Below are 13719 nucleotides of genomic sequence, written 5' to 3' on the forward strand. Positions count from 1 at the left end.
TCTTTTTCCTTGGGAAAGCTGGTTGAAAAACAATCTTTTATACAGAGTCTCCTGAAGATCTTGGGTGTGACCCTGCTCTACAATATCTAAGGCTTAAAGAAAAGACTGTATGCAAGTCTAGGAACAAAAAAAATACAGGCTCCCACCACAGCCTGAGCTGGATGGGGATAGAACGGATGAGGCATTTTTCTTCCCAGGCATGTCTTCCCTTCTGTGTGCAGAAAAGGACTGGCCCCTGGAAGAAGAGCTTTTTGGATGAAAGGAGGCAGAAAAAGGAATGGAACCTCAGTTCCTTAGGATTGGATGCAATAAAAGGGAGGAATGGGCTCTTTCCTCCTGTAGCCTTACAAATCATTTTGTCAAGCCCGGGTCAAAAAAAAGAACATCACCTTCAAACAGAAGGGCTTCCAAAGATTTCTTGGTTTAAACATCTGCGTCCCTGGACCACAGCCAAAGCAGATATTTTAGAGCTGGTAGAAGCTGAATCCAGAGGACATCAGGTATTCTGAAACTTCTCTCATATGTTCTGCCAACAGGAGAAATACTGACCTAGGTTGCTCAGACGCCAAGCCTTCCAGAAGCTAATGATTTTTACATGTTCTTATTAACCTACGCTGATGCTAGCATAGACCTGAGCGTTGCACAATCAGCTATATAGATGGACTTTAAAATGTTTTCACATTTTCTGTCAGTTCCATCCTTGAGAAAAGCTGCCCTGGAAGAAGCATGGGCTAAGTGAGAAGACAAAGGACAACTCTTTTCTTCTTTCTTGTGAATAATGCCACCTCAGCAGCTGGTGATCCATCCACATCTCTAAAGCCTGATGGACTGCCATAACCAATTTGTCAATGCACTAACCTCGAAAGGATTCGTTTTCGAATCCAGATGTGTTTTCTGGTGTTTAAGGTGTTTCAGAACATTGGAAACTTCAAGCAGTTTCTCCAATGAAGATGATACTCGTGGACAATCACAAAACAGATATCTTCAGCATCTTGGCCCTCATCTGTCGCAACCTAGGTGACCATCTCCAGCAAGAGAGTCTGCTCCAGGCGAATCCACAAAATAGGTTATGAACGAGTTACACTCACTTCTCTAGGAGCTGCAGTAAATCTAGACAGCCCAGCAATGAACTGAACCAGGGATTTCACCCAAGCAGGTTCCTCTATGTTAGATGCGTACCCCTTTCAAGGTCCTCTACTTCGCACACCGCTCACCCTGCAGCATGATACGGACGTCCGTTTCTGTACTTTTTTTTTTTCAGACAGTAAAAAGTGTTAAAGCACACAGTGACAGAAACTTACCTAGATTAAATAAGTTTATGGGAGCACTGACAACAGATATCAATAGAAATGTATTTAAAACATTAAATCAATCTCTCATATCGCTCAACAGAACTGGCATTTCATGATCTAACCCAAAACAATTTAAAGTTATTCAGATGGATATCAAATAATTGCATAAGACCAAAGTGTCCTTCATATATAAAATAATATCAATAGAAAACAGAAGGACAGAACGTGTAGCAATCTCCCCACACACAAATAGAGGGATTTAAAGAATGGAATAGTTTTAGAAAATGAGTTACTTAGCCCCCCCACCCCCGGCTTCCACACAGTAGCAAGAGCCCTTGAGGAGAATTCAGGAGTAGATGAGCTTCAGCCTAGTAGCATAAGGCAGCCACATATACAAGATACAGCACAGCAATTGAGTAATAACTGCTCAGCTCCAGTTCTTCCAAGGAGGAATCTACTGACAATTTTGTTTTTTTTCCAGAAAGGAAGCCTGAAAGGAGGAGGAACCAAATGCAGGGAGGTGTGCCTCCCTCATGGCCTGTGCAATGGGAGCCTTCTTAGGACAGGTTCTAGTTGGCTCGTTTGCTCCTAGTGGCATCCGCCCTAAAAAGGGATGTCACCTGGTCGCAATAAGCCCTGACAGAGCCAGGGAATGCTGACCAACATTCCCCTGGGAGCAGGGGGAAGAGTAAAGTAGCCCAGCTCCGGTAGCCATCTTGAAAACAAAAAAAACCCACTGTGCGCTATCCCACTGAATGGTAACCAGAGAAGATAGGAGAGATGTCCGAATGCACCACATCCTCCTGCAAACAACCATGTGGGAGAGTAACAACCAGAGAATAGTGATTGCAGCACTGTCTTAAAAAAAACCCACCAAAATACGGGTTAAACCTTCTTAACTCTTGCAAAGCTCCTGCACCCTCATCTCAACTCCAACACATCAGTGTTTAAAGGTAGAATGAGGGAGAAACAAACACGTTTGTAGTTTTGACTAAAAATTTTAGTTTCCATAGATTACTTTATTTTAACATATGTAAAGAACAAAATTATGAATGGCTTGACGCATATTGTAAACAACATCTATTAAGGTGGCCAAACATGGGCAGATACTGCCATGTGACTCAATAGTCAAGCGTAAGGATTACTGTTCACTCTGCCTGGATCACTTCTGACTTTACTGCAGCCTGAAAGCTTATTTTTTTCTTTTGACTGCATTATCGACCATTCAAAATAATAATTGTATTGATTGTGACAGGATCATTATCAGGCACTGTAATTATTTTATATTGGGTCACTTGCCCAATAAAGTCAAGGATATTGCAGTGTATGGCCAGTTTAACAGTTCATTCATTATACAACCAAACATTTTTAATCAATATCACAACAAATATATTTGATGTACCTTGTCATTAAACACTCGAAGGCTGTCTAACGTGTGCAGGTTTTGTTCCAGGAGAGCCGTACCCGCTGAATACAAATTAACCTCATCCAGCTGTAGTACTGCCATAGCCACCCAAAAGAGAGCTTTGTGCATGGGAGAGTCCTAAGAAGATGTTTAAAGTCAATATTTAATTATTTCGGAAGAGAAAGACATTTGCAACAGGTATCGCTAGTCTTTAACAGCAACAAACATGCTACTTTTTACATACATCAGTAAGTGTGCACATGAACGAGCCACATATGTTCAAGGACATTCCCGTTAAACATTCTTGATGACTGGCGTCACCATATCATACATAGCAAAACATAGCAAAGCAAAACAAATCTTTCTGAAAAATGGACTGTGAGCAGCCCAGTAATCAACGAATAGTGGTATCAGTAGCACAATTCCTAAAGAGCTCATCAATTGTTACAGTGTGTATATAAAAAGTAATGTACATATAAAAAAAGCTCTAAAACAAATCATTGCTAAAGTAAAACTCCATCCATCCTGTAAATCCTGTTTTGGGATGAGTTGAATTAAAAAACAAAAGTATACTTACCTTGTAAGCACCATTCACTGGGGTCAATGATGGCTGTAATAGCCCCAAACACTTATAGCTCAGCTTGTTTCAAACAAACTGAGCAGGTGTTAGTGCTCTTCCTCTGTAAACTTTCCAACTACTGCTAATGGGAAGGACTATAGACACCCATTTTGGCAAATGGGAAGTTTACAGGGCTTGGCATCGAGTCGTAACTGCAAAGAGGGGTGTGGCATGGAGCCAATACACCCATTGGGAACCCCAGCAGCGTACAGTGCCTAACAAGGTAATTTTGGATGAGGTCTTCCCTCATAGTTAGTTATATTATTACTGAGTAATTTGCCACATAATGTTTTTTGTAAATATCATCAAAATAATAAGAACTGAACTTTGTCTTAACTGGTTACTGTTGGTGATCACACATACCACAGAGTACATGTTAGAGTGATTCTTACCTTATTAAGAAGCGGCTGTAGTTTGGTTAGTGCTATCACAGTGGCTTCTATTAAAACTTGGCTATTGTAATTATCAGGACCTTTTAAGCAGCTTTCCAGTCCCTAAAATGTATATATAGATACTTAATTAGAGAAAAATATAGTGAACAAAAAAGGCAATGTAAAATTTTGTAATATTATTTAAACCAAAATTATGTATCAATCAGGAGTCAAACATTCACACAATTCTAGGAGTCAAACTGACCTCTTAATGGAGCCATAGAAATGTATAGAATAGATGTCAAAATGTTTAGGAAAATATGTAAATTTTTAGGAACTGTGGAAACCTGTAGAACAGGATTTGCTTAGTCCATAATTAGACTGAATTCAAAAAAGCATTAATTTGTATAAGTATAATTAACATGACACAATGATAACCAAGGCCTTGTCCACCATGAGATTGTATAATATTTAGCACGAAAAACCCTGCGCTCTTGAAAAGCCAATTGGTACTGACCTCGGGGGTCAGGTTATATGGAATAGGTACATAGTCTCAACGATGAGACTTGCAGAAGCAATTAAAATTTGTACACAAGAATTTGAAATAGGAATCACTGACACAAATACAAGTAATATGCAGCCTATACAACTCAAAATAAACACTATATGTCATAACAGTGTCCCTTATAAATACTAGTATTTGCATTTGTTTGTAGTAAAATACAAAAATCTGCGTACGAGAATATGCTCTACACAAACACTGCGTTAACCTCTTTCACAAGTTACCTATCAACACACATTCATGGCCTTGATGACTTTTTACAATATTTTGGTTTTGCTGGAACATTTTGTTTTTAAATAAATGACCAAAGTGAATTTTACATGGTTTTCTTCAAGACAATATTGCTCTCTTTTAGTAGCACAATTGGCATCCTCACTAACTACCCAATTGAATCATCTAGGTGTCCCAAATTTGGGAATATCATATATGTGCTAGCTACACATCCAAAAATGTATGTTTCTAAATTTATTTTTCAGGTTCACCTTACCCCCACCCAAAAGTCTAGCAAATATCATCGGCCAAATATAAATAGTCCAAATTCTGATAAACTAGAACCTATAAAACAACTTTTCTGGCAGAAAGAAATTTAGAATAAGATTCTTTTATTTGGACCCGATTAGTTAAGATACAAAGTACCTATGGTCCAAATTGTGGATAACAAGGCAAAAAGACCTCCCTGATTTCAGAGAACCTTCGAGAATGCTAGAACACACAGGAAAAATCATGACAGCACCAGAAGGTGCACCTGAAAACAGTAAAAAGTCTATTTCTCAAGCACAGAGTGAGCACTTAGTTGAAACTAAATCAGGTCCAAAATGAGACCAGAAGAAAACTTAATACACAACTTGTGGAAATGCACAAAAGTAATAAAATATTGGATCGTAATCAGCTATTTAAATAGCGCCACTAATTCCTCAGCGTTGTACAGAGAACTCACTCTTTCCCATTGGAGCTTACAGTCTAAACTCCCTAACACACACACACACACTAGGGCCAGATAAGGACCTGGGGCCTGATTCATTAAGGATCTTAACTTGAGAAACTTCTTATTTCAGTCTCCTGGACAAAACCATTTTACATTGAAAGGGGTGCAAATTAGTATTCTGTTTTGCACATAAGTTAAATACTGCCTGTTTTTTTCATGTAGCACACAAATATCAACTTTAAATTTCAGTGTACAAATAAGCTATCAAGTATATGTGTGCAACATGCAAAACTGAATACTAATTTGCACCCCTTTCATTGTAAAATGGTTTTGTCCAGGAGACTGAAATAAGAAGTTTCTCAAGTTAAGATCCTTAATGAATCAGGCCCCTGGTCGGGAATTCAACTCGTGAGCCCAGTGCTGTGAGGCTGTGCTAAGCCCCCGTGGCAGTTAAACATGAATTAACAAGCATTAATTTTCACCTATCCTGATAAATGGAAACACTAACTTTCTGATATTAGTATCAGTCCACTTCTCTCAATTGTAACCATAGCAAAAAAAAAATCTATTTGGGACGTGTTCATCATACACCTCATCCACAGATAGCAAAGTTAAGGCAGAAATACTGGACCTCTTATTTTGATAGGAGGTCTGCCCGCTCAGACACTGACCAGGGAGTCAAACAGATTTTACGCCAAGTGGGGGTCATATCAATTCACTAGAGGACATTACACAGGGTAACAAAGAGTATTCAAATCTACTGAATGGTAGTTAAGACAACTAGAATACCAATCTAAACTTTGGACACATGTAACACCCTGGTATTATTAATCTTTTGTATGCCCACTTCCTTAACAATTGGGACAGGCCCTCCACATAACTGTTCACAAACTATGCTGACTAGATGGCAAATAGATGGGAAAAATACACCACCCCATTCATTTCCCTCCTTCCCTATTTCATTTTCTTTACCTAAACTTTGCTCCTGTTTTAATTATGTGTAGAATGGTGAAAGGTACAACAAATATAATATTTCCTTTTCTTTTATAAGACAAGGCACTGTATAATCATAACTATTATATTGTGATAATCTATTAATAATAACAAAAGTTTTGGAACAAACGGTCTACCCTATGTTTGTATGTTCAGCTATACAAGCAACTGCTTGACCAAATGAGAATGTTGACAGCCCACCCTTTTCTAGAGACAAGAAGGTAGGAAAAGTATTTGCAAGACTCCACAGCTATAGTCCTGCAGTGATATAACTGTGTGAATGTTAGAATAGCTCTACAGGAATCTACTAGAGGAGTCCTGCAGGGCAGAGGTTTTGTCTGCCCTCTAGTCTATAGATTGGAAAACAGTTGCACAACTAACTCTACTGACTAAACATGGGGCATGCTGTAATGCAGAAACTGTTTTTCAACAGAGTCTACGATTTTAGATAGGTGAGTGGGAACATTTTTGAAACTCACCCATTACTAAAATACATAGGTCTGCCTACCATTATGTATAACAGCTCACAAAAGTTCAAGTAATAAACGAAAAGTCCACTACTTTAATTGGATTTATTAGTAATTAAATACAAAATCTCCATCGTCATCATTTAGGAAGATGTTGTAACCAAAGGGAGACAACAAGATTGCTAGACACAGAGGTGCCACAGATATATTAATAAACAAGATGCTGAAATAAGTAATCTTATAAGTAAAAAAATGTGTATTTGAATTGGATGGTTAGTTATAGTGATTCAGGATTACTTTCTTTCTAGCTGAAGAGCCACTGCAAGTAATATATAAGAAAAGCACTGAAAGCACATACAGTATGTGCAGAAATGGGTCGGAAGCAGCATACCTTGCTTAGGATTCGGATGATCTGTTTTATCTGTCCATGAGAAACACGCTTGCTGATGCAGCCAAATACAACAAGTGCTCGTGGCTGAAGTGATGGATTGTACTGGAATGCAAACCTGGGCAGATGAGAGGGCATTTTAGAAAAAGATTGCAAAGTGCACAGTCAATTCCAGACACTAAATTAAGCAGCACTACATGTAAAACATACTTTTGAGCAAGCTCAGTCCACTGGTCCAGCCACTTGCAAGTTGGGATATCTCTCATGCAAGCCTAGAAGTAAAAATACACAAATTATAAACGGTCCACCACACTATCTCCACAGCTGTGACGGATAATGCTGCTACCCGCTTAGAAGTGTCATTAATTGGAGAACATTTGCAGGATATGTCGGGATGGGAGGAGAGGCTGAAATAGCTTCACTCCCTGCCGTCCTGCATACATCTGCTTTGTCTTCCTTCTTATCAGCAGACTCATAACCTAATGACCCTGCAGCTGCTCGTATATCTAGGGAGAGATTTGCCGGCAAGCTGTGCGAGGGGCGAGTCAGCTCAGAAGCTGCTGCCTCCTCCGCAGGGACCAGAGTGAAGGGAGCCTCAGGCTTTAAACTCCTCTGGGTCTTGGTTCCATCCCTGTGCTGCACCAAAATAGGGAATAAAAATAAAAAAGTGAAAACCTGTAACTATTAACAGTATAGGCAGGAGCCTATACTGAAGTGACCTATCTCCTAGGTACTGAGGTCTGAGCTGGATAGGAGGGGCATAGTAGGGGAGGAGTGTGAGGAACAAACAAGTTGATAAGTGCCTAAACTCCTAGTCCCACCTACTATACCCAATGCCTCGCAGTGTCACCCAATGGTAGGAAAGAGAAATATATTTTTAAGGCTATTATATAAGAAAATTAAGCACAATTAGGGAAATAAACTTTTCCAAGATACTGCCTTCTGTAACTTACAGTTTTGGAATCTTGTTAATTTACCTAAAAACATATTCAGCTAGTTTTCAGCTAGTTTCTTTTTATTAGAGGTCTGCTATACCTAATATTTACATTTGAAAGAGTGACAGTGCTTTACAGTAAGAGATCATAGAGAAAAAGTGTAAACTTGATTTAATTGAGCTGTTTCTATTAGTTGCAGTTTACATGGGAAGAATTTTGCTAGTAGACAGAAGATACCAGATATACGAAGGGCCCGGTTATCCAATAGGCTGACTAGGCTGCAGCCTAGGGCGGCAATTTCTTTTGGAGGGGTGCAAAATTGTGACAGGGAGATGCATAAACCAAAATTCATTTAAAAATATAATTGAATATTTGATCTCCTAAGTAAAAAGAAAACCTGAAAGAAAAATGTAGAAAGGTTTTAAATGCATTCCCATATTAAAAGGTTGAAGACAATGAGTCTTCCTCGAGCAGGTAGTTCTTTTCAACCCTAGGACTGCACAAAAAATAATGTTTGCAATCCATATTGTAAACTGCACAATTATGTTACAAAAATGATTAGGCATCATGTTCAAAAAGACTACCTGCAAGCTATGCAAAAAAAAAATTATTTAAATAATTATCATGTCAGATGTAATTACACAATCAGTAAATCAACCTAAAATTCATAGTAAAAATAAGATTTTTTTTTATTTAAAATTCATTGGCCACATTACAGCCGTGGTAATTAATTATGCAAAATCAATATTCAAAGACAGTAAATAATATTAAATTATACCTCCATGATCTCTAAAAGTGCTTCAGTAACGGTTTCCAGTGAAGTCAGGGCAAACGTCTCCCTCTCATAAGAGCCAGGCGAAAAGGAGCGATCCCGATAACTGGATCGGAACGCTATAACGGCTGCAGACTTCACTTTGCTGATTCCAAACAGCAAGTAGAACTTGGGAAGGGAAAACTCAGTCAGACTCAGCCGCAACACTTGCTTTGTTTCCTCTATGGGCAGAATAAACAATAATCAAACAACATGACTGCCATCAAGAGATGTTGGCTATGTGAACCAGCTATTTGTAGACATGCGAGGGTGCTCTGTAAAACCGAATGCAGGATTCCGTAAAACTCTCTTTATCATGATTGCATTTATCACAGAGCAGATCACAATACACAGTGTAGTTGATCTTATCTTATTTAAATCACATGAATTAGAAGAGAAAGAGAGTTTTGACCTAAGAAGCACTCCAGGTGTGAAGTAAATAAACGTTTAATACTAATATTTTAATGGTATGCGTTAAAAAGGTGTATGTCAGTATACAACTGATTAAAAAAGCGAAGTATTTAAAAGTAATAGTGTTGAAAAAAATAGAATTAAAAATAATGTAACCCTGTGGTGGAGCCAATCTTAAGAGTACTGATAATGGGGGAAGATCTGCCAAATAGAAATTCCTTCCACATGTATATACACAATAGATAAGGTGAGAAATAGCCAAGGAGAATGATTATAAGGTCCTATAGTATGGTAACTATGTTACATTCACCAAAACCCTAATCCTGTTGTATTCATGTGGACTCTAGATGGCAGTAGAACGTGAACTTCCTCCCTATGATCTTGACTCACTGGAGAATGTCCCTCTGTTATTAATAAATCAGAATCCTAACCATAGTCAGAAGCTGAATCGCTGGATATTCCCAGATAGACAAAACATATGTAACGTGGCTTTACTAATTCCCTAATGGCATAACTTCAGGGAAACCACTCTTATGTGCGGTTTATATTGTTACCTTACCAATAAACTGTACAGTGTAGTGACAAAGCGCCTTATTTTATGTTATAATAGTGCGCTTATAACCAAAAGAATTTATAACCAAAGGGATTCACCCTAATAGGAGACAGTGTAATACAGTGAAACCACTCATTCATGCATCCTATATTACTGCCATGCCACAAGGCTGCACAGTGCAGCGACAAGGTACATTATTCAGTGTTGTTAATGTGGGTTTATAGGCAAAGGGATTCCCCTGGTAATAGGTTATAAAGTATAGTAATAGGTCGCTGTACTTAAATTTGGTATACACTTGTAGAGAGAAAGATATCTACTCTAAAGGTCAGTTATTCCTTACAACGACAAAGCGCCGTAATTGTAGTTACTATGCGCCTGTGAGCAAAAGGATTTACTTTAAAGGTAAGTAATACGGTTCAGCGGCGAGACACCGCACTGAGAATTATGTTATTTATTTTATTTCATAGACAGAGAGATTCCCCCTAGTAGTGAGTAGTTAGATAGAGAGGCACAGCGCCGCGATTGGCTCCGCCCACTTCCGGGTTTGACGTCACCTATTGTGACCTATTACTATACTTTATAACCTATTACCAGGGGAATCCCTTTGCCTATAAACCCACATTAACAACACTGAATAATGTACCTTGTCGCTGCACTGTGCAGCCTTGTGGCATGGCAGTAATATAGGATGCATGAATGAGTGGTTTCACTGTATTACACTGTCTCCTATTAGGGTGAATCCCTTTGGTTATAAATTCTTTTGGTTATAAGCGCACTATTATAACATAAAATAAGGCGCTTTGTCACTACACTGTACAGTTTATTGGTAAGGTAACAATATAAACCGCACATAAGAGTGGTTTCCCTGAAGTTATGCCATTAGGGAATTAGTAAAGCCACGTTACATATGTTTTGTCTATCTGGGAATATCCAGCGATTCAGCTTCTGACTATGGTTAGGATTCTGATTTATTAATAACAGAGGGACATTCTCCAGTGAGTCAAGATCATAGGGAGGAAGTTCACGTTCTACTGCCATCTAGAGTCCACATGAATACAACAGGATTAGGGTTTTGGTGAATGTAACATAGTTACCATACTATAGGACCTTATAATCATTCTCCTTGGCTATTTCTCACCTTATCTATTGTGTATATACATGTGGAAGGAATTTCTATTTGGCAGATCTTCCCCCATTATCAGTACTCTTAAGATTGGCTCCACCACAGGGTTACATTATTTTTAATTCTATTTTTTTCAACACTATTACTTTTAAATACTTCGCTTTTTTAATCAGTTGTATACTGACATACACCTTTTTAACGCATACCATTAAAATATTAGTATTAAACGTTTATTTACTTCACACCTGGAGTGCTTCTTAGGTCAAAACTCTCTTTCTCTTCTAATTCATATGCTATATATATGACCTTAGCACCCCCTCACTAAGTTGAGTTATCCAAGCAGTGAGGTTGGTTGTTGTCTAGTGCGGAGCGGTTTTTCCCTTTCCCCACTTTCCCAGCTTTTCCCTTTGGGAATACTTATTTAAATCACATAATGTGCTGCGCAAAAAAAGACTATAGTTCAGCTACCATTTCATCTGCATAAGGCTGGGTACACACTACAGGGTTTTTAGCAGATTATTGGCCCAATCACACGATAACTGACTGTTCGGCCCGATATTGCATTAGTGTGTATGCTCCATCAATTAACGACTTTCGTCCCAAAGCACATTGTATCGTTTGATTTTATTTTTTAACCGGACTAAAAAGATCATTCCACGATGGAATGATGCTGTGCCGATTGTGCAGTGTGCCTGCACTCAGGACGGCTGTGTCCTTAGCTTTCTACGGTAAGTGAGCAAAGTCATGATCCTTTCAGCCTGTGGTTGACAGATGAAGGGAAGTCATGTAAAATGTGCTTAGTGTGTACACATGAAATTGGGACTTTTTTTTTCCACCCCAGACGTTTGTAACATTGTTAAGGATATATACATTGGGAGAAATTTTGTATAGTGTGTACCCAGCATAACCCAGGAGAAAGCAAAACATTTCTAAGCGAGGATAGCAAAAGTAAGTAGAATACATGTCATTAGGGTAAACACAGAAATTGCATGGGTGAAATTTAACATTTCAAATGTCACATTATATTTGTGATATATTTCAATTGCTTATAACAAATGTACAACACATATGGATTCTGCCATACAGTAGAGCAGGATTCATAAATACCATACAATTGTTATCTGCATTGTCCAATAAGCAAGGTTTGAAGGGGGAAGGAGCGGTTGTACATAAATTACACTGCAGTTTTAACATTCTGTTCTTAATTGTACAATATGTATTGGATTCAGGGGTCATAAGACCCTGCAACACAAAGTCTGTCATGCACACTCTTTACATTGCATCTTTTGAATGAGCCCTGTGAAAAATACCTACCACTGAAATGTAGTTGTGTGCACGTGCACAAAGAATGAATGATATTGATTACAAGTCCATGGGTGGAAGCTCGAAGAGAGAGAGGACCTGTTGCCACCAACAATGTGACAACATGGAAGAGGTAGGGAAGATGGGCAGCCACATCCAAGGAGTTGTTGAAGGACAGCATAAGCATATATCGGGCAAGTATGGCAATATCATCCCACATGAGGTGCTGCTCCAGTGTTGGGGTGGGAGAAAGGCAAGTCTTGTCTATTATTTTACACATCCTCCCAATCACCTGGAAATGAAATTGTTTTTTTTGTTTAACATGAAAGTGTGTATTAAATCATAAGAATTTCATTAAATATTGTGAATTATATATACCAAGTATATTGTATCAAGTAAACCTCATATGCCACCTGTAAAAGTCTATTACTGGATAATGCAGTATATGCAGTATTGGTTGTACCACCGGTGAAATAAATACAACCAAAGAAAATCTTAAGGAGCAACAGATGACGAAAATAATGTGTGTTGTGTAACATTTAATCTATGACTAGGAAAGCTGAAAATCTGGTATTTTCTGACTGTACCACTAAACAACAGTTCATTACACACTACATATGATCAGCTATTGATTCATTGGGCAATAAAAGCGAACCTTGCTTGAAACCAGTTTGACATTGCCAGACGCCAAAGCAACTGCTGTATCTGCCATAACCTCGGCCTTAATGGATCCAAGTCCACCTGTTGCACTGGTTTTAATGAAGCTGTCAAGAACAACATCAAGGAGATCCGTGATCTAGTTTGAAAAAAAAAAAAAAAAAGTTAATTTAGCTAAATTAATAATCCAGGAGCTATTATTTGCTGCCATCTCCCATCTAAATGCTTATAAGATAGCTTCACAAAAAAACAAACATCAAAGTACATCAAACAATAACTCGAATACTAAAAAAAAAAAAAAAAAAGAAAAAGAAAAGAAACAGGAACACACAGTTGATATAAAAAGTATTCACTCCCTTTGAAATTTTATTCCCTTACATCAAGGAATTAAAGTGGGTTTATTTGGGAATTCTTACCACTGATCATCAACAGAAAACATACTTTCCTTTTTGTTTGTAATGAATGTAGTTTACTTTACAATGACATAAGTATTCACCCATTTTGTGAAGATTGATCATGAAGATCAAGACATTCAAAGCAATCTGAGAAAAATTTATTGCAAGGAATTGAACCCAATGCTTTATGGGATGGCGAAAAGACAAACATCATTGAATAAAGTTTACATCAAACCTTGCCCAGAGTTTGCCATAAAGGAAGACATATACCAAGTGAACGAAGATTCTATGGTCTCAGACCAAGATTGTATGGATTGACCTCTACGCTAGGTACGTTAGGTGCAAGCCTAAAACAGCACCATGACACGAGGGGTTTACTTTACTACCCCAGCTGGGGTAGGGTTTTACAGATTATTCCTTGGGTTTCGCTTACCATCAGTAACTTGTTATTACTGATCACTCCTACAGGGGCTACATAACCTCCAGACCCTCACCAACTGTAAGTATTAA

General features: G+C 38.3%; 1 protein-coding gene across 10 annotated transcripts in view; it reads right to left on the bottom strand.

The window, feature by feature from the left end:
- The window catches only part of NF1 (neurofibromin 1), a 193464-nt gene that overhangs the window by 27526 nt on the left and 152219 nt on the right, over positions 1-13719 (bottom strand). For all 10 annotated transcript variants that reach the window (XM_075194951.1, XM_075194948.1, XM_075194945.1 and 7 more), the window contains 7 exons: positions 12813-12953; positions 12170-12449; positions 8736-8950; positions 7233-7294; positions 7026-7140; positions 3709-3810; positions 2695-2835 (listed from right to left, as the gene is read on the bottom strand). In XM_075194951.1, the coding sequence (XP_075051052.1) occupies positions 2695-2835; positions 3709-3810; positions 7026-7140; positions 7233-7294; positions 8736-8950; positions 12170-12449; positions 12813-12953 (1056 nt within the window). The remainder of the gene's footprint in view (positions 1-2694; positions 2836-3708; positions 3811-7025; positions 7141-7232; positions 7295-8735; positions 8951-12169; positions 12450-12812; positions 12954-13719) is intronic.

This window comes from Mixophyes fleayi, chromosome 2, assembly GCF_038048845.1.
Source record: "Mixophyes fleayi isolate aMixFle1 chromosome 2, aMixFle1.hap1, whole genome shotgun sequence".
NCBI classification, from domain to species: domain Eukaryota; kingdom Metazoa; phylum Chordata; class Amphibia; order Anura; family Limnodynastidae; genus Mixophyes; species Mixophyes fleayi.